Consider the following 25,270-nt stretch of genomic DNA (forward strand, 5'->3'; position numbering starts at 1 on the left):
GTTATAGATGGCACAAGGCAGGAGGGGTCCCTGTGACAGATAGATTTTGTATTATGTCCCCGCCTTCAGGGTATCTGGGTTCCTATTTACAGCAGTGACATAGTCCCTCAAAAGGCAAAAATGTAAAGACCTTCTCACCTAACTAGTTTAGGACACTTTCCTCCCTTCATATATTTTTTTGGTAAGAACACCCATCTGTACAAAATGGCACCAAGACCGTTCCCACCTGTCTTTAGTCTGTACCTAATGGTGAAGATCAGCACTAACTAGATCTTTCTTCTATCTTCATGTTTATAAAAACATTCCTGTCGTCTTCAAAAAAACAGTGCCACCCTTGTTGACAGGTTGTGTTTGTCATTGCAGCCTGTATTTTTTCTTTAAGTGATTGGAGCTAAGCTGTAGGACCACCCTCAACCTACAGACAGGTACAGAGCTGATTTGGGAGGAAGTCAGACATTTTTCTGATCCTGTACAGAGTGGCACTCCCCACCCATGTCTTGTGCCTCGTTACTCCTCCTTAATATCATGTTTCTAATTTTGCACATTTTTTGGGAAGAGGCTCCTGAGAGTCACCAACTCCTGGGTTCACTTTTGCTGTGTGGGTAAAATGAGGGTTTATTCTTAAATAATCCACAGACTGCAGACACCATGTGCCAGGTGTGCCCAACTATCAGGTGGGTGCAGCTTGTCGTCAAGTGAATGGAGACGGGAGGGAGCGTGCTGACGGCGTGCAATCATAAATCATATTTTGCCTGGCAGACTGTGGGATCCCTTCCTTTATCCCCCACCCCCGGCTTTTACTGGCACACATGGTGCTGACAAGCCAACATTAATGAAGGTGTCTGCAGCGATTTCCCCGCACATGCATATATTAACCATAAAAAAAAAGATGGAAATCAAATCAGAAAAAAAAAACTGAGAACATGCACAAAAGCCTCAAAAACAAATCTATGGAATTCTTCCGTAACGTGTAATTATTTGTAAGATAAGCTAAGCCTGCAATAATTAACCTCGGCCATAAGGAACCATCTGCAATCCAGTTATCGTTTCATGCTGGTATCTGCTTCACGTTTCCCGATTTTCTGCGCCGCATATAAAAACATCCATAATTCCGGCAGAAGTCAACAAAGGAAATCTTATTAATTAAAGCAGAAAATTCAATCAGGAACAATATGAAATGGCGAAACTGCAGACAACCAAGAAGGAAACAGGCCTATAATGCACCAGTGTAAACTAGATTTCAGGAGATCAGGTTGCCCACATATTGTTTATTTGCCCAATATATAGAACTTGTCCCATTGTTTTTGGCTATGGTGCCTGGCAGCAAAGTGACACATTCACATTCCTCATGGGTGGGTCTTTTACTCAGGGGAGGAGCTTCATCCCGCTTAGTATTATCCAAATAGTCCTCCTATCACAATCAACTCTTTCTACACCTTATGATAGAGGCTAGTATTGAGCAGCCACATTGCAGCTATATAGGAGATATGACACTGGTCATGGAGGGATATACATTTTATGCTATTCCCTGTGCAACATCGGCTACTTCTGGTTTGTGCCAGTTAACATTTCTTTTGTTATCACCAGTACAGGCTGTGTTTTTTAATATCTGGATATTTTCTGATATTACTCTTCTCCTGATTTTATATATAATCCAGACCTGAGATTATATTGTTTATCATTTCAATCATCTGTCAATTATTCCAGACGCATTGCTGGAAGGAATAAGCAGGAATCCATTAGTCGAGATAAGAGCTTTAAATTGTAGGAAACCTGTGAACCTGCCAGTTCTGTGAGAAGACTACCTCTAGTCATTCACATCCAAGGCAATGTAGTGAGGGTCATTATCTTAACTAGAACATGTCACTGGGACGGGCCCATTATATTCCACAAATGGCTGTAAAGCAATGGATTAGAAGAAGCACAGCTCAGACCTTTTTTTCAGCTATATCGATAAAATGTAAATACTCTAGTATTGCCAATATATGAGAATATAACTTCTATAATACTGCCCCCTATGTACAAGAATATAACTACTATAATACTGCCCCTATGTACAAGAATATAACTACTATAATACTGCCCCCTATGTACAAGAATATAACTGCTATAATACTGCTCCTATGTACAAGAATATAACTACTATAATACTGCCCCTATGTACAAGAATATAACTACTATAATACCGCCCCTATGTACATGAATATAACTACTATAATACTGCCCCTATGTACAAGAATATAACTACTATAATACTGTCCACTATGTATAAGAATATAACTACTATAATACTGCCCCTATGTACAAGAATATAACTACTATAATACTGTCCACTATGTATAAGAATATAACTATTATACTACCCCATATGTACAAGAATGTAACTAATATAATACTGCCTCTATGTACAAGAATATAACTACTATAATACCGCCCCTATGTACATGAATATAACTACTATAATACCGCCCCTATGTACATGAATATAACTACTATAATACTGCCCTTATGTACAAGAATATAACTACTATAATACTGTCCACTATGTATAAGAATATAACTACTATAATACTGCCCCTATGTACAAGAATATAACTACTATAATACTGTCCACTATGTATAAGAATATAACTATTATACTACCCCATATGTACAAGAATGTAACTAATATAATACTGCCTCTATGTACAAGAATATAACTACTATAATACAGCCCCTATGTATAAGAATATAACTACTATAATACTGCCCCTATGTACAAGAATATAACCAATGTAATACTGCTCCTATGTACAGGAATATAACTACTATAATACTGCCCCCTATGTACAAGAATATAACTACTATAATACTGCCCCCTATATACAAGAATATAACTACTATAATACAGCCCCTATGTACAAGAATATAACTACTATAATACTGCCCCTATGTACAAGAATATAACTACTATAATACAACTACTATAATACTGCTCCCTATGTACAAGAATATAACTACTATAATACTGTCCTCTACGTACAAGAATATAACTACTATAATACTGCTCCTATAAACAAGAATAAAACCACTATAATACTGCTCCTATGTACAAAAATATAACTACTATAATACAGCCCCTATATACAAGAATATAACTACTATAATACTGCCCCTATGTACAAGAATATAACTACTATAATACAGCCCCTATATACAAGAATATAACTACTATAATACTGTCCCCTATGTACTATGTACAAGAATATAACTACTATAATACTGCCCCTATGTACAATATAACTACTATAATACTGCCCCTATGTACAAGAATATAACTACTATAATACAGCCCCTATGTATAAGAATATAACTACTATAATACTGCTTCTATATACAAGAATATAACTACTATAATACTGCTTCTATATACAAGAATATAACTACTATAATACTGCCTACTATGTTCAAGAATATATCTACTATAATACTGCCCCATGTACAAGAATATAACTACTATAATACTGCTCCTATGTACAAGAATATAACTACTATAATACTGCTTCTATATACAAGAATATAACTACTATAATACTGCTCCTATGTACAAGAATATAACTACTATAATACTGCTTCTATATACAAGAATATAACTACTATAATACTGCCCCTATGTACAAGAATATAACCACTATAATACTGCCCCTATATACAAGAATATAACCACTATAATACTGCTCCTATGTACAAGAATAAAACTACTATAATACTGCCCCTATATACAAGAATATAACTACTATAATACTGCCCCCTTTGTATAACTTGCACAAGTCCACCCTTTCTTTATTTCTGGGAAGATTTTCTGCTTAGGACCAAGAAATTTTGTGAGTCTGAGAACTCTGTTAATGTATTTCTTCATTCTGGAAAGAGGATCAATAAAGGGATTGTGTCTGGATAAGATCAGACTCTCACTACACAGGTCTTAATTAACTCTCACTTCTCAGGAGGAGACTTTATTCACCCTTTTATTTCCTGTAAGAAGTCAGGAATATCTTGTCTCCTGAATTTCATGCTGAGCATCTCACCAGCACCAAAAGGGTCAAAGACATCCTCTGTCAAACTGAAGAAAAGGATCTGTCATCCACTTTCATTCTATTCCGGGCAGACCCCCACTTGAGAATTTACATTTTTGTTAGACTTAATTGGTATTTAATATACTAATCTGTTAATTATTAGTCCCAGGGAACATGCTTATAGGGATAATTCTATCCACTCAACTCTTTGATGTGCTAAGACAACGTACAAACCATTGACTTTTTGTCTAGCCTCAGACACTACAAGCTATCCACATCCAAGACATAAAGATCTGAATCCTGGAATGTGTATCCAAGACATGTCTGGTATATATTATATCACTGTCTGTATATACTACCTGCAGGCAGCAATTCTAGGTTTACAGCCAAACACATAAGTCCACCTGTCTGTTCAGTTTACGGGGCAGTATTATAGTAGTTATATTCTTGTACATAGGAGCAGTATGATAGTAGTTATATTCTTGTACATAGGGGGCAGTATTATAGTAGTTATATTCTTGTACATATGGGCAGTATTATAGTAGTTATATTCTTGTACATAGGGGCAGTATTATAGTAGTTATATTCTTGTACATAGGGGCAGTATTATAGTAGTTATATTCTTGCATATAGGGAAGTATTATAGTAGTTATACTCTTGTACATACGGGGCAGTATTATAGTAGTTATATTCTTGTAAATAGGAGCAGTATTATAGTAGTTATATTCTTGTATCTAGGAGCAGTATTATAGTAGTTATATTCTTGTATATAGGGGCAGTATTATAGTAGTTATATTCTTGTACATAGGGGCAGTATTATAGTAGTTATATTCTTGTACATAGGGGACAGTATTATAGTAGTTATATTCTTGTACATAGGGGCAGTATTATAGTAGATATATTCTTGAACATAGTAGGCAGTATTATAGTAGTTATATTTTTGTACATAGAGGCAGTATTATAGTAGTTATATTCTTGTATATAGGGGCAGTATTATAGTAGTTATATTCTTGTACATAGGAGACAGTATTATAGTAGTTATATTCTTGTATATAGGGGCAGTATTATAGTAGTTATATTCTTGTACATAGGGGCAGTATTATAGTAGTTATATTCTTGTACATAGGGAGCAGTATTATAGTAGATATATTCTTGAACATAGTAGGCAGTATTATAGTAGTTATATTCTTGTACATAGAGGCAGTATTATAGTAGTTATATTATTATACATAGGGGGCAGTATTATAGTAGTTATATTCTTGTATATAGGGGCAGTATTATAGTAGTTATATTCTTGTACATAGGAGACAGTATTATAGTAGTTATATTCTTGTATATAGGGGCAGTATTATAGTAGTTATATTCTTGTACATAGGGGCAGTATTATAGTAGTTATATTCTTGTACATAGGAGCAGTATTATAGTAGATATATTCTTGAACATAGTAGGCAGTATTATAGTAGTTATATTCTTGTACATAGAGGCAGTATTATAGTAGTTATATTATTATACATAGGGGGCAGTATTATAGTAGTTATATTCTTGTACATAGGGGCAGTATTATAGTGGTTATATTCTTGTACATAGGGGGCAGCATTATAGTAGTTATATTCTTGTACATAGGGTCAGTATTATAGTAGTTATATTCTTGTACATAGGGTCAGTATTATAGTAGTTATATTCTTGTACTTAGGGGCAGTATTATAGTAGTTATACTCTTGTACATAGGAGCAGTATTATAGTAGTTATATTCTTATACATAGGGAGCAGTATTATAGTAGTTATATTCTTGTACATAGGGGGCAGTATTATAGTAGTTATATTCTTGTACATAGGAGCAGGATTATAGTGGTTTTATTCTTGTTTATAGGAGCAGTATTATAGTAGTTATATTCTTGTACATAGGGTTAGTATTATAGTAGTTATATTCTTATACATAGGGTCAGTATTATAGTAGTTATATTCTTGTACATAGGGTCAGTATTATAGTAGTTATATTCTTGTACATAGGGGCAGTATTATAGTAGTTATATTCTTGTACATAGGGGCAGTATTATAGTAGTTATATTCTTGTACTTAGGGGCAGTATTATAGTAGTTATACTCTTGTACATAGGAGCAGTATTATAGTAGTTATATTATTGTACAGTTGTGGCCAAAACTATTGACACCCCTGCAATTCTGTCAGATAATACTCAGTTTCTTCCTGAAAATGATTGCAATCACAAATTCTTTGGTATTATTATCTTCATTTAATTTGTCTTAAATGAAAAAACACAAAAGAGAATGAAGCAAAAAGCAAAACATTGATCATTTCACACAAAACTCCAAAAATGGGCCAGACAAAAGTATTGGCACCCTCAGCCTAATACTTGGTTGCACAACCTTTAGCCAAAATAACTGCGACCAACCGCTTCCGGTAACCATCAATGAGTTTCTTACAATGCTCTGCTGGAATTTTAGACCATTCTTCTTTGGCAAAACTGCTCCAGGTCCCTGATATTTGAAGGGTGCCTTCTCCAAACTGCCATTTTTAGATCTCTCCACAGGTGTTCTCTGGGATTCAGGTCTGGACTCATTGCTGGCCTCCTTAGAAGTCTCCAGTGCTTTCTATCAAACCATTTTCTAGTGCTTTTTGAAGTGCGTTTTGGGTCATTGTCCAGCTGGAAGACCCATGACCTCTAAGGGAGACCCAGCTTTCTGACACTGGGCCCTACATTATGCTGAAAAATTTGTTGGTAGTCTTCAGACTTCATAAAGCCATGCACACGGTCAAGCAGTCCAGTGCCAGAGGCAGCAAAGCAACCCCAAAACATCAGGGAACCTCCGCCATGTTTGACTGTAGGGACCGTGTTCTTTTCTTTGAATGCCTCTTTTTTTCTCCTGTAAATTCTATGTTGATGCCTTTACCCAAAAAGCTCTACTTTTGTCTCATCTGACCAGAGAACATTCTTCCAAAACGTTTTAGGCTTTTTCAGGTAAGTTTTGGCAAACTCCAGCCTGGCTTTTTTATGTCTCGGGGTAAGAAGTGAGGTCTTCCTGGGTCTCCTACCATACAGTCCCTTTTCATTCAGATGCCGACGGATAGTACGGGTTGACACTGTTGAACCCTCTGACTGCAGGGCAGCTTGAACTTGTTTGGATGTTAGTCGAGGTTCTTTATCCAACATTCGTATCTAATGATGGCAGAATAAAGATTGAAGATTTTTTCACCCGGATTTGGATGCTGTTCCTCTCTTTTGCCTACAGGAACATTCAGGTCTTTGGAGATGGACTTGTAGCCTTGAGATTGCTCATGCTTCCTCACAATTTGGTTTCTCAAGTCCTCAGACAGTTCTTTGGTCTTCTTTCTTTTCTCCATGCTCAATGTGGTACACACAAGGACACAGGACAGAGGTTGAGTCAACTTTAATCCATGTCAACTGGCTGCAAGTGTGATTTAGTCATTGCCAACACCTGTTAGGTGCCACAAGTAAGTTACAGGTGCTGTTAATTACACAAATTAGAGAAGCATCACATGATTTTTCGAACAGTGCCAATACTTTTGTCCACCCTCTTTTTTATGTTTGGTGTGGAATTATATTCAATTTGGCTTTAGGACAATTCTTTTTGTGTTTTTTCATTTAAGACAAACTAAATGAAGATAATAATACCAAAGAATTTGTGTTGTGAACTCATTTTCTGGTTTACCTCTGGCTTCTGGTGAGGGTGGTGGAGCTGGCTGTGTTGATGGAGGAGTCGTGAGTTCTCCATCCGGGCTCCCTCTAGTGGTGACAGTAGGTAATGAAGCTGATCTAAATGGCAGAGACCTGCCACCTGAGGAAGAGGACTGTGAGTGGACATCAGTAGTCTCTGACTGGATTTAAGACAGCTGACTCCCTAATTTTGTGCTGGTGATTTTTTCCTGCCCTGAGGTTCTGGTTTCCAGTTCTGTTCCTGTCTTCTCAAGCTAAGTGTGCTCTGCTATTTTTTCAAATGAGATTTGGTCTGGTTTACTCAGTTTTTGTGGTCAGCCAGCCCCTGCTGGGGCTGTGCTGAATTTCCATTCTTATGTCTCTGTTTATGCAGTTTGCTTTTTGTCCCTGATCAGATTGGTCTCTTTTTGCTCTGTCTTCAGAATATACCAGAGTGCTGATATAGGGAATTGAAGTCTAGCGACTTCAGGGTTTTTGTTATCAGAAAGTGTTGGACATTTTTAGGCAGGGTTTTGTGCATGATTGCAGACAGCATCTTTTCTTTCCTTTCCTTTCTATTTAGTGTGAGCCCCATCGTTTGCGCAGCCTATTTTTCTATCTGTGTTTGTGTTTTCATCTTGTCTCACCGACAATATAACAATATATGTTTGGGGGCTGTCTATTGCTTTGGGGTCTGCTTTGGGGCAGTTTAGATTTCCCCTTTTCTTGCTTTAGGCTTATTTAGTTCTCCGGCTGTGACGAGGCGTCTAGAATCATCGTCGGTACGCTCCACGGCTACTACTAGTTGTGTGGATAGGATTAGGGGTCTGCAATCCGCTTAGTTACCAACCTCTCTGGTTTTCTGTGGCTTAGCTTGTTTTTGTTTTTCCTCCTCGGTGACTCATTCATAACAAATTTGTGTTTGCAATCATTTTCAGGAAGAAACTGAGTATTATCTGACAGAAGAATTGCAGGGGTGTCAATACTTTTGGCCACAACTGTGTATAGAGGCAGTATTATAGTGGTTATATTATGCATCAGGGGAAGTATTCTAGTCATATCTGGGCAGGGGAACAATGCTTGTTTTCAGCTTTCAGACTTTATTAAACAAACATGTAGAAAAGGAAATTGCTAATTTGCATATCCTCTAAACAGACTGATTGTCCTCATTGTTCCAGCTGCCTTTATAATATTTAACAAACTGTGCAGAAATTTATGAGTCTGGAAAATTTCATCTCTTAAATGAAGGCGCAGACGAGCTTGTATGATCCGAAGAAAATTAGTTGTTCATTTGCAGCAAGCAGTAAGACACTTTCTTAGTGAAGCTATGACTGATCACTGGTATATATGATTTTGTTATCATGCTCATCTAATTTTGACTAATGGAACAGATATAGTAGTTTTCTAGAAACACCAAGATTCTTGACCCATTATCAATATCATTGCGACCAATGTCTCTGCATTGACAGAAGTTTAATCATGTGTTAAGAGTAGAGATGAGCAAAAAAGATTTGCGTTGCCCTGGCCTGGCATCCATTTCGGTACTCCATCCATGGCGGCTGGGCCCGGACAGTGTGAACGTCACCGGCTAGCACTCATATTCTGGCATCCTTGGCGCCTCTTACAATTATTACACCCCCTTGATGTCATGATGTGACAGTGATAGAGAGGGTAAACTGTAGAGCTAGTTCTCATATAACCATCCCATTCACTTTTAGTTCTTTTCATCCTGATCTACCTGGTTCATAAAAGAAATCCTTGCGTGAATATGACACTAACCCAGGCATATATATGTATTGGAGAGGGAAACTAGGAAGAAATTATGCTTACCAACTCGGTTTCATATGCCACTCAGGGTGGGTGGAAAGTCAAATGACATCCTCTATGGGAACGGCAATGGCTGCCATTAGTGGCTTATTTGTTACCTGAAAAAGAATAATCAGCTTATTGTGACAAAACGCGTCACACTTAATCCTATATTCTAAATTACATTGTGCAAGTTTATGAGTCTGCAAGGCAAAAGGGAACACGGTGGAAATGAATTCCAGTGAATGGCGCACATGTAGAGGAAGCATTATCTCCGTGGGTTAGTAAAAGGCCAATTGCTTATTTCCTGCTAAAATTTGCAATTGCTTTTGTCAGGCGCTGGTATGTTCTAGGGTCCTGGCTTCTTGCCCTAGAACCGGCCTCCATGGGTGTTTTTAGTTGCAAATGATGGTATTTCCTAATGTAATGAACCTGATGGCAGAAATGTGAACCAAAAATGTCAGTAACAGCAGCGATGTGACATATTAGGGAAATAACGGAATTGCTTTTGTAGTAACTCCCTAAACTTCCACAATGCAGTTGTCCTATGTGTGATCAAAGGACTGTGATAGAGGGGCAAAAATCAGGATATCAAATTCTACCGTATCAATTGCTCTTGATGGCACAAGTTGGGAGTGGTGCCAGTGTGCCACCCTGCCATATCCAGGAATAGGGAAGCAAATTACCGTAAATCCTGAAAGAAAGCCATCTGGGTATGAATCTCTTCAAGCCCTGATTTCCTGAAGAGCCTATTCTGTAGATAGCATTCAATCTGAATAGTGATAGCTGCAGTGTAAAGCATGGAGAATGGATAAAGCTTCAGTCTCAGAGGAGATGTATTTGTGAGCAATGTCTTTAGCTGGCCATATACCTAAGATTATGATTGCCCAATCATTCATTCATTAATTGTATAGTTCATATAAATGATTCGAACAAATACATGTCGGACTATACAGGAAGATCATACAGATATTTAAAGGGGTTTTCTAGGATTAGAAAGACATGTCCACTTTCTTTCAGAGACAGTGTTACTTCTGACCATGTTTTTGCATAGTATTGCAACTCATGTCTATTTTGCGGAGTTGGAAAAACAGACACAACTCATTGTTAGGGGTTTCTGAAAGAAATACGTGCATACGTCTCTAATCATGCACAAGCCCTTTAAGGAGATGGATCACTAATAGGTCTGCTATGTAGTCCAACTGGGTGTTTTCTTTTTCTTCAAAGCTGTGATTGGCAAGGCCTGGGACTGCTAGACCAGCTGCCGAGTTGTGATGTGCAGGGCCTGTGACTGCTAGACCAGCTGCCGAGTTGTGATGTGCAGGGCCTGGGACTGCTAGACCAGCTGCCGAGTTGTGATGTGCAGGGCCTGGGACAGCTAGACCAGCTGCCGAGTTGTGATGTGCAGGGCCTGGGACAGCTAGACCAGCTGCCGAGTTGTGATGTGCAGGGCCTGGGACTGCTAGACCAGTTGCCGAGTTGTGATTGGCAGGGCCTGGGACTGCTAGACCAGTTGCCGAGTTGTGATGTGCAGGGCCTGGGACTGCTAGACCAGTTGCCGAGTTGTGATTGGCAGGGCCTGGGACTGCCAGACCAGCTGCCTAGTGGTGATTGGCAGAGTTTGGGAAGAAGGGATGAAATCACACAACTCCCGAGAAGACTCAGAATAAACAACCAGTTGCACTACGACCAGAGATTTCACATACTGCTCTTCAAAGGCAACAAATGTAAATATCTGTGCAATAGAGCAATGTAGAACGTTAAATAACGTCAGTATCAGGGGAGCTCAGGGATTTTTTTACAAGCTATTTTACTACATTTTTTTGAGCAAGTGACAGGTCCTCTTTAAATGAAACAACCTAAAGACGAGGATGATACATTATACACACAGATACATTGTAGCAAACTAGACAGATGAGACAATGAGTGCTTTTAGCTTGCAAGGATTGTCTAGACTAGATGCAATTACATTATCCACCTCTGCATCTGTAAGGGGTTTATCCATGTCCAGTGAATAAAATTGTGTTATCCACTGACTGCAAGCAAAGATCTTGAAAATGGTGAGGAATTTAACAAGTTCAAGACCAGACCATTGTTCCTGACCCAACACATCATTGTTTGTTTTTTCCTAAATGAGGTTTAAAGAGCTGTAGATGTTTTCTCGTTTGGATATTCTAATACTTTTAGCATCTATTTTTGTTATACATGTTATTTTCATACTCTTTTTTATTTTTTATATCTATCGATATAGAGTGATATTGGCTTGAAATAATGGAAATACCTATTTGTATTTCACTTTTTTTGTTATGATCACAAAGCACCACTAAAATACATTTTAAAATGTGTTCCCTTTTCTGTAGCAATTACCTTTATATATCAGAGAAGTTTTTTTTTTTTTCTGCATGTGGAGCTATTAACAGCAATTTGTATTGGCTGCAGTTCATATAAGGCCTTTGAGGGGTATTTTCAACATTTTTATTTATTTATTTTTTTCATCTGATTTTCCCTGTAACTGAGGCAGGCATATTAGCCCCAGTTACAGTGGAAATTCAGCCTTTTGGCTGTATAGCAGCGCCAATCACATTATTAAAGGGACTGGAGGAAGAACTTGTGTAGCTGTGGACCGTCCAGACATTTCTGGTCCATGGGTGGTCCAGAGGTAGTTAAATACAAAGGGGGAAGTTAATATTAGGGGACTTTTTAAAGTTCATAAATCTGGCTAAAACATCCTCAATCAAAGCCACATTATAACTTTTGAAAAATGCGTGTAAAATTGCAAACAGTCATTTTTTTTTTTTGCACTAAAATGCAGAACACTGGCGCAAAAGTCCTGATACATGCCCCCCAAAGTGTACTAGAAAGCTGCTGAAGCTTTTATTGTACAGTGCTTGAACTTTACATACGGTACATAGGAGCAGTGAATCCCTTCATGGTGCAGAAGTCAAGTCAAAATTGGATGTGTCATTATCATCAGCAACGCTTGACCTCCTTGCTGATGGTTTCCACATAGTGCATCTGTTATTTTAGTGAGAAAGTTACATCTGTATCAACTTTATGAAAGAAGTATCATATCAAATAGAAATATTCTGTAGCTTTTAACTTTCTTTGTTCTCCTCATCCTTAAAGTGTGAGCAGGAAACCAAGGTCTCCTTGAAGGCAAGGGGCTTCCTATCTATACCATCTGTCACTGGCATCAAAGACTCTGTATTTTTCCTTCTATGCTACCCTCAAAGGACACATTAACACTCTTCTCACCGTGTAGACTGGGCAAGGCTCCACTGTGCATGCACTGTCTACGTGTCTCCAGCCACTTTGGGGTTAATGGCAAAGCTTCACAGGCTTGAGTCTTTTGCCAGGAGCTGGAGATCCCACCGTATGCCCAAGAAATTGCCTCCTGCGAGGCTCTGCACTGACAGTGATGTCAGCGTGATCTGAATCAGGGAGGAAATCTTCTATCTGTGGCCTGTAGAGATTGTATCAATCACTTCCACCTGAGGCGTAAACAAGTGCCAGCTCTGTCCTGCCGGGCACTGCCACACTTTATGCTATCAGTGAAACTTTTTAGAAAATAATTAATTACGCTTTTTTTTTCTGCAGAGGCAGATGAATCAAATCTAAGGAGTCCTGCATGGCCATATTGAAGTTCTTACACTTATTTGGGATGTGAAAAGCAGGCTGGCAAGGCTCAGATGCCAACCACGTGCCCAACATAGACAATGTGGCTCAAATGAGGATCTATCTAGGATTGTCAGGGAGCAGGCCCCTTTCCACTACACTGATAGCTGCCGATACACAATTGATTCGCCAAGGGTCTCATTATATGTGATGCCCCTGTGCCAGGCAAGTCCGTAGTGCCCAGGAAAGACTCTGCCTGTCATGAACAGGTTGATTATATAGGAGCACTTGATCTTTTAGCCACTAGATGGCAGCACATAAGGGTACAAACACTCCCCAAATAATAGAGTATTCACCTCTTTTGAAAGATCTGTTAAGTGCAGCGGTAAGCCCTGTTTCACACATCCGTTTTTTGTGTCCGCCAAATGGATCCGTTTCCGTTAACAGATGCTTACGGATCCGTTTGGATCCGTTTTTTTGACGGATCCGCGATAGCCGCTAATGCAAGTCTATGGGGGGAAAAAAACGGATCCGCCAAAAACATGGCAGATCCGTTTTTTAACGGAAAACGACGGATTTGGACGGATTTAAAAAAACGGAAGTGTGATCCAGGTCTAAGGATCGGGTACAAACCTTCTCTCACTCTCTTTTCTTACAGGTGACAACTGTGATGTGGACAGCAGCTCAGGACGCTGCGTGCCTGGAGTCTGCAGAAATGGGGGGACATGCACTAACTTGGCAGAAGGAGGCTTCACATGCCAGTGTCCATCTGGAGGCTTTGAGAAGCCATTCTGCGAACTGTCAACGCGCTCCTTCCCTCCTAAATCGTTTGTCATGTTCCGAGGACTGCGGCAGAGATTCCACATGAGCCTGTCACTGTCGTAAGTGCCCCCGTCCGTCTGTCTGTCGTCTGTGTCTGCCTGCGGTGAAAAAGTGTTGCCATATTTATAGTCCAGTTAGAGTAAAATAAACAGCTAATATCTGTCTATCTAGAAAAATTAAGACTGATCAGCACCTACTGACAGTGAGCAAATGTGAACAGGTGCAAGCTGCTGTGACTATGCTATATACACATCAAAGAATGCAACAGCCACTGTCCCACCAGAGAAAGGTTGCCTTGTTGTGGCCGGTGGGCTCTCATGAATTGGCCAATTTGTGTGCTGAGTTCATTTATTTTAATAGTACAGTCATGGCCAAAAGTTTTGAGAATGACACAAATATTATATTTTCACATGATCTGCTGGCCTCTGGTTTTTATGTGTGTTTGTCAGATGTTTTTATCACATACAGAAATATAATTGCAATCATATTATGAGTAGCAAAAGGTTATATTGACAGTTAGAATGAGTTAATGCAGCAAGTCAATATTTGCAGTGTTGACCCTTCTTCTTCAGGACCTCAGCAATTCTCCTGGCATGCTCTTAATCAACTTCTGGATCAAATCCTGACTGATAGCAGTCCATTCTTGCAAAATCAATGCTTTTATTTTGTCTGAATTTGAAGGTTTTTGTTTGTCCACCCGTCTCTTGATGATTGACCACAAGTTCTCAATGGGATTAAGATCTGGGGAGTTTCCAGGCCATGGTCCCAAAATCTCTATGTTTTGTTCCCTGAGCCATTTAGTTATCACCTTTGCTTTATGGCAAGGTGCTCCATCATGTTGAAAAAAGCATTGTTGATCACCAAACTGCTCTTGGACGGTTGGGAGAAGTTGCTCTTGGAGGACATTCTGGTACCATTCTTTATTCATGGCTGTGTTTTTAGGCAAGACTGAGAGAGAGCCCATTCCCTTGGTTGAGAAGCAACCCCACACATGAATGGTTTCAGGATGCTTGACAGTTGGCATGAGACAAGACTGGTGGTAGCGCTCACCTGGTCTTCTCCGAATAAGCCGTTTTCCAGATGTCCCAAACAATCGAAAAGGGGATTCATCAGAGAAAATGACTTTACCCCAGTCCTCAGCAGTCCACTCCATGTACCTCTTGCAGAATATCAGTCTGTCCATGATGTTTTTCCTGGAGAGAAGTGGCTTCTTTGCTGCCCTCCTTGAGACCAGGCCTTGCTCCAAGAGTCTCCGCCTCACAGTGCGTGCAGATGCACTCACACCTGCCTGCTGCCATTCCTGAGCAAGCTCTGCACTGCTGGTAGCCCGATCCCGCAGCTGAAACACTTTTAAGAGACGGTCCTGGCGCTTGCTGGTCTTTCTTGGGCGCCCTGAAGCCTTTTTGGCAACAAGGGAACCTCTCTCCTTGAAGTTCTTGATGATGCGATAGATTGTTGACTGAGGTGCAATCTTTCTAGCTGCGATACTCTTCCCTGTTAGGCCATTTTTGTGCAGTGCAATGATGACTGCATGTGTTTCTTTAGAGATAACCATGGTTAACAGAAGAGAAACAATGATGCCAAGCACCAGCCTCCTTTTAAAGTGTCCAGTGGTGTCGTCCTTACTTAATCATGACAGATTGATCTCCAGCCCTGTCCTCATCAACACCCACACCTGTGTTAATGGAGCAATCACTGAAACGATGTTAGCTGGTCCTTTTAAGGCAGGGCTGCAATGATGTTGAAATGTGTTTTGGGGGATAAAGTTCATTTTCTAGGCAAATATTGACTTTGCAAGTAATTGCTGTTAAGCTGATCACTCTTTATAACATTCTGGAGTATATGCAAATTGCCATTAGAAAAAATGAAGCAGTAGACTTTGTAAAAATTAATATTTGTGTCATTCTCAAAACTTTTGGCTATGACTGTATATTCTATATAGCAGTAATGCAGTTTAAGGGTCATATATTCAATGTTTGCACATCTAAGCGGCTGGATTCTTTGATTTCCAGCTATCTCCTTCCTTCCTACCTGATTGAATGAAAAATTGCAGACTTTCTGATTGTAATAAACCAACAAAACGAACAATTTATGTACCTCAACACAACTAATCTAATAAGTGGTATGTAATAAAAACAATGATTCCTCATAAACGCTGCCAGAAGCTGATGTCTGGCTATGCATCATGTTTGCAGCAGGTTATAACAGCCAGCAGGGCTCTGCTAAGTACTAAAGACGCTTGTCATGAAGGGGGTGAATAATTCTGAGACTGCAGGTGTCCGTGCCATTTTGTGCTGGATTTTGAGAAATCACTTGTCCTGTTAGTTGTGTTCAGCTGTTTACATTGTTCTTGTTAAATTTTTTTTTTTTTTGCAATTCTATCTATCTATCTATCTTATCTATCTATCTATCTATCTATCTATCTATCTATCTATCTATCTATCTATCTATCTATCTTCCAAGATAGTAAGATAGAGATTGGAATTTTTTTAAACAGGAGGACACAATTATTAACTCTCATTCTCTTTCTTGTATTTTTACTGTCCCGTGTCCCTCATTCCCTACTTCTGCTCCACCCCAGATGTTCCTGACGGCTGCTTTCCATCAAGGCCCAGCACTTTCTTATTATATTAGAATTGATTGATGATGATGATGTCATTAGATGCCGTCCTCCTACCAATCAGATCATTGCGTTGCTATATGTTTGGAGGGTGACCTCATCCGAGACCTTGAGTCAGAGGAGTCCCATCTATTTTTCACAGTGCTGTTCAGAGATAGATATGACTATCTATCTATCTATCTATCTATCTATCTATCTATCTATCTATCTATCTATCCATCTGTCCTGACACTTTGTAATTCTTCAGCAGTGTTACATGTAATTCCTTGTATTCTGAGGATGATGGTTGTGGTAGTTTAGTGGATTAACATCTTTTTATTTAACTCCATCCTGCTGAAATATTCATGTCCTCGCCCTGCCGGTTATTGTTAGTGAATCATTTTGATTGTGGTGATCAGTCAGCGGCTATTACACTGAGGATTGATCCCTCCTGATGTTGTTACAGTGATTCATTTATTAGTCAGGATATTGATCAGCGCTCAGCCCCGATCTCTCCAGAGCCGACGACCTGACGAGATGTCTTACATAATATTTATCTTAGGAAATTATAAAGTCTTACCATATATTCAATAGAAAACTCCTGGCTTATCTCCCAGTGTGAGGAAATGGGAAATAGCAGTTCCAGGCTTATGATCGTTACAAAGCCAATATAGTACTAATCACAGTGTCCCATAATGGCAGTCACAGTACTCCAATAATTACAGCTACAGCACTTCAGTGTGAGGACCAGCTACAGTATCCCCATAATGACAGCTATAGTGCTTCAGTATGAGGACCAGCCACAGTATCCCCATAATGGCAGCTATAGTGCTTCAGTATGAGGACCAGCCACAGTATCCCCATAATGGCAGCTATAGTGCTTCAGTATGAGGACCAGCCACAGTATCCCCATAATGGCAGCTATAGTGCTTCAGTATGAGGACCAGCCACAGTATCCCCATAATGGCAGCTATAGTGCTTCAGTATGAGGACCAGCCACAGTATCCCCATAATGGCAGCTATAGTGCTTCAGTATGAGGACCAGCCACAGTATCCCCATAATGGCAGCTATAGTGCTTCAGTATGAGGACCAGCCACAGTATCCCCATAGTAACGGCTATAGTGCTTCAGTATGAGGACCAGCCACAGTATCCCCATAATAATGGCTATAGTACTTCAGTATGAGGACCAGCCACAATATCCCCATAATAACGGCTATAGTGCTTCAGTATGAGGACCAGCCACAGTATCCCCATAATAACGGCTATAGTACTTCAGTATGAGGACCAGCCACAATATCCCCATAATAACGGCTATAGTACTTCAGTATGAGGACCAGCCACAGTATCCCCATAATAACGGCTATAGTGCTTCAGTATGAGGACCAGCCACAGTATCCCCATAATGACAGCTATAGTGCTTCAGTATGAGGACCAGCCACAGTATCCCCATAATAACGGCTATAGTACTTCAGTATGAGGACCAGCCACAATATCCCCATAATAACGGCTATAGTACTTCAGTATGAGGACCAGCCACAGTATCCCCATAATAACGGCTATAGTGCTTCAGTATGAGGACCAGCCACAGTATCCCCATAATGACAGCTATAGTGCTTCAGTATGAGGACCAGCCACAGTATCCCCATAATGACAGCTATAGTACTTCAGTATGAGGACCAGCCACAATATCCCCATAATAACGGCTATAGTACTTCAGTATGAGGACCAGCCACAGTATCCCCATAATAACGGCTATAGTGCTTCAGTATGAGGACCAGCCACAGTATCCCCATAATAACGGCTATAGTGCTTCAGTATGAGGACCAGCCACAGTATCCCCATAATAACGGCTATAGTGCTTCAGTATGAGGACCAGCCACAGTATCCCCATAATGACGGCTATAGTGCTTCAGTATGAGGACCAGCCACAGTATCCCCATAATGACAGCTATAGTGCTTCAGTATGAGGACCAGCCACAGTATCCCCATAATGACAGCTATAGTGCTTCAGTATGAGGACCAGCCACAGTATCCCCATAATGACGGCTACAGCACTTCAGTATGAGGATCAGCCACAGTATCCCCATAATGACGGCTATAGCACTTCAGTATGAGGACCAGCCACAGTACCCCCATAATGACGGCTACATCTCTTCAGTATGAGGACCAGCCACAGTATCCCCATAATGACGGCTATAGTTCTTCAGGATGAGGACCAGCCACAGTATCCCCATACTGACAGCTATAGTGCTTCAGTATGATGACCAAGCACAGTACCCCCATAATGACAGCTATAGTGCTTCAGTATGAGGACCAGCTACAGTATCCCCATAATAACAGCTATAGTGCTTCAGTATGAGGACCAGCCACAGTATCCCCATAATAACGGCTATAGTGCTTCAGTATGAGGACCAGCCACAGTATCCCCATAATAACGGCTATAGTACTTCAGTATGAGGACCAGCCACAATATCCCCATAATAACGGCTATAGTGCTTCAGTATGAGGACCAGCCACAGTATCCCCATAATGACAGCTATAGTGCTTCAGTATGAGGACTAGCCACAGTACCCCCATAATGACAGCTATAGTACTTCAGTATGAGGACCAGCCACAGTATCCCCATAATAACGGCTATAGTACTTCAGTATGAGGACCAGCCACAATATCCCCATAATAACGGCTATAGTGCTTCAGTATGAGGACCAGCCACAGTATCCCCATAATGGCAGCTATAGTGCTTCAGTATGAGGACCAGCCACAGTATCCCCATAATAACGGCTATAGTGCTTCAGTATGAGGACCAGCCACAGTATCCCCATAATAACGGCTATAGTACTTCAGTATGAGGACCAGCCACAATATCCCCATAATAACGGCTATAGTGCTTCAGTATGAGGACCAGCCACAGTATCCCCATAATGACAGCTATAGTGCTTCAGTATGAGGACTAGCCACAGTACCCCCATAATGACAGCTATAGTACTTCAGTATGAGGACCAGCCACAGTATCCCCATAATAACGGCTATAGTACTTCAGTATGAGGACCAGCCACAATATCCCCATAATAACGGCTATAGTGCTTCAGTATGAGGACCAGCCACAGTATCCCCATAATGGCAGCTATAGTGCTTCAGTATGAGGACCAGCCACAGTAACCCCATAATAACGGCTATAGTGCTTCAGTATGAGGACCAGCCACAGTATCCCCATAATAACGGCTATAGTACTTCAGTATGAGGACCAGCCACAATATCCCCATAATAACGGCTATAGTGCTTCAGTATGAGGACCAGCCACAGTATCCCCATAATGACGGCTATAGTGCTTCAGTATGAGGACTAGCCACAGTAGCCCCATAATGACAGCTATAGTACTTCAGTATGAGGACCAGCCACAGTATCCCCATAATGACGGCTATAGCGCTTCAGTATGAGGACCAGCCACAGTATCCCCATAATGACAGCTATAGTGCTTCAGTATGAGGACCAGCCACAGTACCCCCATAATGACAGCTATAGTACTTCAGTATGAGGACCAGCTACAGTATCCCCATAATGACGGCTATAGCGCTTCAGTATGAGGACCAGCCACAGTATCCCCATAATGACAGCTATAGTGCTTCAGTATGAGGACCAGCCACAGTACCCCCAAAATGACGGCTATAGCTCTTCAGTATGAGGACCAGCCACAGTATCCCCATAATGACAGCTATAGTGCTTCAGTATGAGGACCAGCCACAGTATCCCCATAATGACAGCTATAGTTCTTCAGTATGAGGACCAGCCACAGTATCCCCATAATGACGGCTATAGTGCTTCAGTATGAGGACCAGCCACAGTATCCCCATAATGACAGCTATAGTGCTTCAGTATGAGGACCAGCCACAGTATCCCCATAATGACAGCTATAGTGCTTCAGTATGAGGACCAGCCACAGTATCCCCATAATGACGGCTACAGCACTTCAGTATGAGGATCAGCCACAGTATCCCCATAATGACGGCTATAGCACTTCAGTATGAGGACCAGCCACAGTACCCCCATAATGACGGCTACATCTCTTCAGTATGAGGACCAGCCACAGTATCCCCATAATGATGGCTATAGTTCTTCAGGATGAGGACCAGCCACAGTATCCCCATACTGACAGCTATAGTGCTTCAGTATGATGACCAACCACAGTACCCCCATAATGACAGCTATAGTGCTTCAGTATGAGGAGCAGCTACAGTATCCCCATAATAACAGCTATAGTGCTTCAGTATGAGGACCAGCCACAGTATCCCCATAATGACGGCTATAGTGCTTCAGTATGAGGACCAGCCACAGTACCCCCATAATGACAGCTATAGTGCTTCAGTATGAGGACCAGCTACAGTATCCCCATAATGATGGCTATAGTGCTTCAGTATGAGGACCAGCCACAGTACCCCCATAATAACGGCTATAGCACTTCAGTATGAGGACCAGCCACAGTACCCCCATAATGACGGCTATAGTACTTCAGTATGAGGACCAGCCACAGTATCCCCATAATGACGGCTATATTGCTTCAGAATGAGGATCAGCCACAGTATCCCCATAATGACGGCTACAGCACTTCAGTATGAGGACCAGCCACAGTATCCCCATAATAACGGCTATAGTACTTCAGTATGAGGACCAGCCACAGTACCCCATAATAATGGCTATAGTGCTTCAGTATGAGGACCAGCTACAGTATCCCCATAATAACAGCTATAGTGCTTCAGTTTGAGGATCAGCCACAGTATCCCCATAATGACGGCTACAGCACTTCAGTATGAGGACCAGCCACAGTATCCCCATAATAACGGCTATAGTACCTCAGTATGAGGACCAGCCACAGTACCCCATAATAACGGCTATAGTGCTTCAGTATGAGGACCAGCCACAGTACCCCCATAATGACGGCTATAGTACTTCAGTATGAGGACCAGCCACAGTAACCCCATAATAACGGCTATAGTACTTCAGTATGAGGACCAGCCACAGTAACCCCATAATAACGGCTATAGTACTTCAGTATGAGGACCAGCCACAGTATCCCCATAATAACGGCTATAGTGCTTCAGTATGAGGACCAGCCACAATACCCCCATAATGACGGCTATAGTACTTCAGTATGAGGACCAGCCACAGTATCCCCATAATGACGGCTATAGTGCTTCAGAATGAGGATCAGCCACAGTATCCCAATAATGACGGCTACAGCACTTCAGTATGAGGATCAGCCACAGTATCCCCATAATGACGGCTATAGCACTTCAGTATGAGGACCAGCCACAGTACCCCCATAATGACGGCTATAGCTCTTCAGTATGAGGACCAGCCACAGTGTCCCCATAATAACGGCTATAGTTCTTCAGTATGAGGACCAGCCACAGTATCCCCATACTGACAGCTATAGTGCTTCAGTATGATGACCAGCCACAGTACCCCCATAATGACAGCTATAGTGCTTCAGTATGAGGACCAGCTACAGTATCCCCATAATAACAGCTATAGTGCTTCAGTATGAGGACCAGCCACAGTATCCCCATAATGACGGCTATAGTGCTTCAGTATGAGGACCAGCCACAGTATCCACATAATAACGGCTATAGTGCTTCATTATGAGGACCAGCCACAGTACCCCCATAATGACGGCTATAGCACTTCAGTATGAGGACCAGCCACAGTATCCCCATAATAACGGCTATAGTGCTTCAGTTTGAGGACCAGCCACAGTATTCCCATAATGACGGCTATAGCACTTCAATATGAGGACCAGCCACAGTATCCCCATAATGACGGCTATAGTGCTTCAGTATGAGGACCAGCCACAGTATCCCCATAATGACAGCTATAGCACTTCAGTATGAGGACCAGCCACAGTATCCCCATAATGACGGCTATAGCACTTCAATATGAGGACCAGCCACAGTATCCCCATAATAACGGCTATAGTGCTTGAGTATCAGTATCAACCAGGGTATCCCCCATAATGATATGATGGCTATAGTACTTCAGTATAAGGATCAGCCCACAGTACCCCTATAATCACGGCTATAGTACTTCAGTATGAGGATCAGCCACAGTACCTCCATAATGACGGCTGTGGTACTTCAGTATGAGGACCAGCCACAGTATCCTCATAATGACGGCTACAGCACTTCAGTATGAGGACCAGCCACAGTAACCCCATAATAACGGCTATAGTACTTCAGTATGAGGACCAGCCACAGTACCCCATAATAACGGCTATAGTGCTTCAGTATGAGGACCAGCCACAGTAACCCCATAATAACGGCTATAGTACTTCAGTATGAGGACCAGCCACAGTACCCCATAATAACGGCTATAGTGCTTCAGTATGAGGACCAGCCACAGTAACCCCATAATAACGGCTATAGTACTTCAGTATGAGGACCAGCCACAGTATCCCCATAATAACGGCTATAGTGCTTCATTATGAGAACCAGCCACAGTACCCCCATAATGACGGCTATAGTACTTCAGTATGAGGGCCAGCCACAGTACCCCCATAATGACGGCTATAGCACTTCAATATGAGGACCAGCCACAGTATCCCCATAATGACGGCTATAGTGCTTCAGTATGAGGACCAGCCACAGTATCCCCATAATGACAGCTATAGCACTTCAGTATGAGGACCAGCCACAGTATCCCCATAATGACGGCTATAGCACTTCAATATGAGGACCAGCCACAGTATCCCCATAATAACGGCTATAGTGCTTGAGTATCAGTATCGACCAGGGTATCCCCCATAATGATATGATGGCTATAGTACTTCAGTATGAGGATCAGCCCACAGTACCCCTATAATCACGGCTATAGTACTTCAGTATGAGGATCAGCCACAGTACCTCCATAATGACGGCTGTAGTACTTCAGTATGAGGACCAGCCACAGTATCCCCATAATGACGGCTATAGTGCACAAAAATTCACCAGATTTCACCTTGACCATCCCCACAATCTCAGTTTTCCACATACAGCTCTGGCAAAAATTAAGAGACCACTGCAACATATTCAGTTTGTCTGATTTTGTATATTTTTGAGTAAAACATAAATTGCTCTTTTATTCTATAAACTTCTGACATGTCTCCGAATTTCCAAGCATTCAATTTTGTATTTATTTTCAGAAAATGAGAAATGGTCAAAATAACAAAAAAATGCAGTGTTTGCAGACCTCAAATAATGCTAAGAAAACAAGTTCATAATCCTTTAGAAACAACAATACGAATGTTTTAACTCAGGAAGAGTTCAGAAATCAATATTTTGTGGAAAACCATGATTGTTAATCCCAGCTTTCCTGCGTCTTGGCTGCTTTCCACCAGTCTCTCATGCTGCTTTTGGGTGACCTTATGCCACTCCTGGTACAATAATGTAAGCAGTTCTTCTTTGTTTGATGGCTTGTGACTATCCACTATGTACTCTGGTTGGAATTCAGCTGACACTGGAATGGAATGGCTGTCAGACATGGAGAAAAGCTGATTTTTATAAAACTGTGCAGTGGTCTCTTAACTTTTGCCAGAGTTGTACTTATGCCAAGAGAAGCTTACGGGAAAATAAGAGGTATGAGTCATGGCACCAGATTTTGCGCTCCCTCTGCACCCCAGCCTGGCAGTGCCCCGGAGTTCTGCAGAGCCGTCGCTGATTGCTTCCTATGGCACGTAAATGCTGGATATTCCAGCTGCTCCAGTCCATAGATGCGCTAATTAGTCTGTTCTGTCTTTTATTACTTTTGTCACATTTTATTAGATTTGATTATCTAGGAGGATATTTTATATGAGCTTTTCAGTCTGCAAATTTAATCTCCTGCCCTAAAGAGGTCACATTTAATAACATCTCTCCCGGGGGCATCCTGAGGCCGGTATAATGTAACGGGATAAATTACAGGAGCGCCGTGCAATAAAGCAATGACCACTCTACTCAAACAACAGCAAAGGGGAAAGGGACTAACCAAGGCTGGCCCTGATCTTCTCTTGGGCCCCGTAGTAGCCCCATAGTGTGTCAAGTCTTATAAGATGATGAATTGTGACTGGTGGGCTCCCACCCTTGGGACACCAACCGATCCTTAGAATAACAGGGCTACAAAGCCGAGCTAGTGCTGCACCACTTTACTGAATGAGGCCAGTTGCAGTTTCACAGTTGAGCAGCCGGGGGTGCTGCTATGCAAAAAAACGTAGAAGAGGAATATCCCAGAAGTCGGACCCCCACTGGTCATCATAGATGGGAATACCCCTCCCAAAAACGTTGCTTACTTTGGATAAAAGGCTGATCATAAGGACTCCGATCAGCTCTAATCAGCGGAAGAAACTGGTACCAAGTGTTCAATTTCCCTGCAGCGCCACCGCTGGGGAGTTGAAAGATTACACGTTGTCCACTGAAATGAATGAGCTGTCCGTGTCATGTAAAGTGGCCGGTCCTCCAGAGTGAGAGACGTTCTGCATAGACCTTTACCCCTCTCATACCAGCTCCATGATTGGGATGAATTACACTGCATCTGTTTCTCTTGCCCGGGGAAGGGGATATCATGATACTTCCTTTAGTCCTTCTGGTAATCACAGAAATGGAACTTATGACAGCTGCTCCATTCTCTCCCATTAACATGGATCAAACCAATCGACAGGACTGAGACTACATTTTCGTGCCATGATAGAATGTGATTT

The 25,270-nt window shown here is 41.3% G+C and overlaps 1 protein-coding gene across 1 annotated transcript in view; it reads left to right on the forward strand.

The window, feature by feature from the left end:
* CELSR3 (cadherin EGF LAG seven-pass G-type receptor 3) overlaps nucleotides 1–25,270 on the forward strand; it is a 113,891-nt gene that overhangs the window by 43,614 nt on the left and 45,007 nt on the right. Inside the window, exon 3 of the mRNA XM_073575083.1 lies at nucleotides 13,805–14,027. Within this exon, the coding sequence (XP_073431184.1) occupies nucleotides 13,805–14,027 (223 nt within the window). The remainder of the gene's footprint in view (nucleotides 1–13,804; nucleotides 14,028–25,270) is intronic.

Source organism: Dendrobates tinctorius, unplaced genomic scaffold, assembly GCF_039654945.1.
Source record: "Dendrobates tinctorius isolate UK_male_01 unplaced genomic scaffold, ASM3965494v1 ptg000041l, whole genome shotgun sequence".
Taxonomy (NCBI): domain Eukaryota; kingdom Metazoa; phylum Chordata; class Amphibia; order Anura; family Dendrobatidae; genus Dendrobates; species Dendrobates tinctorius.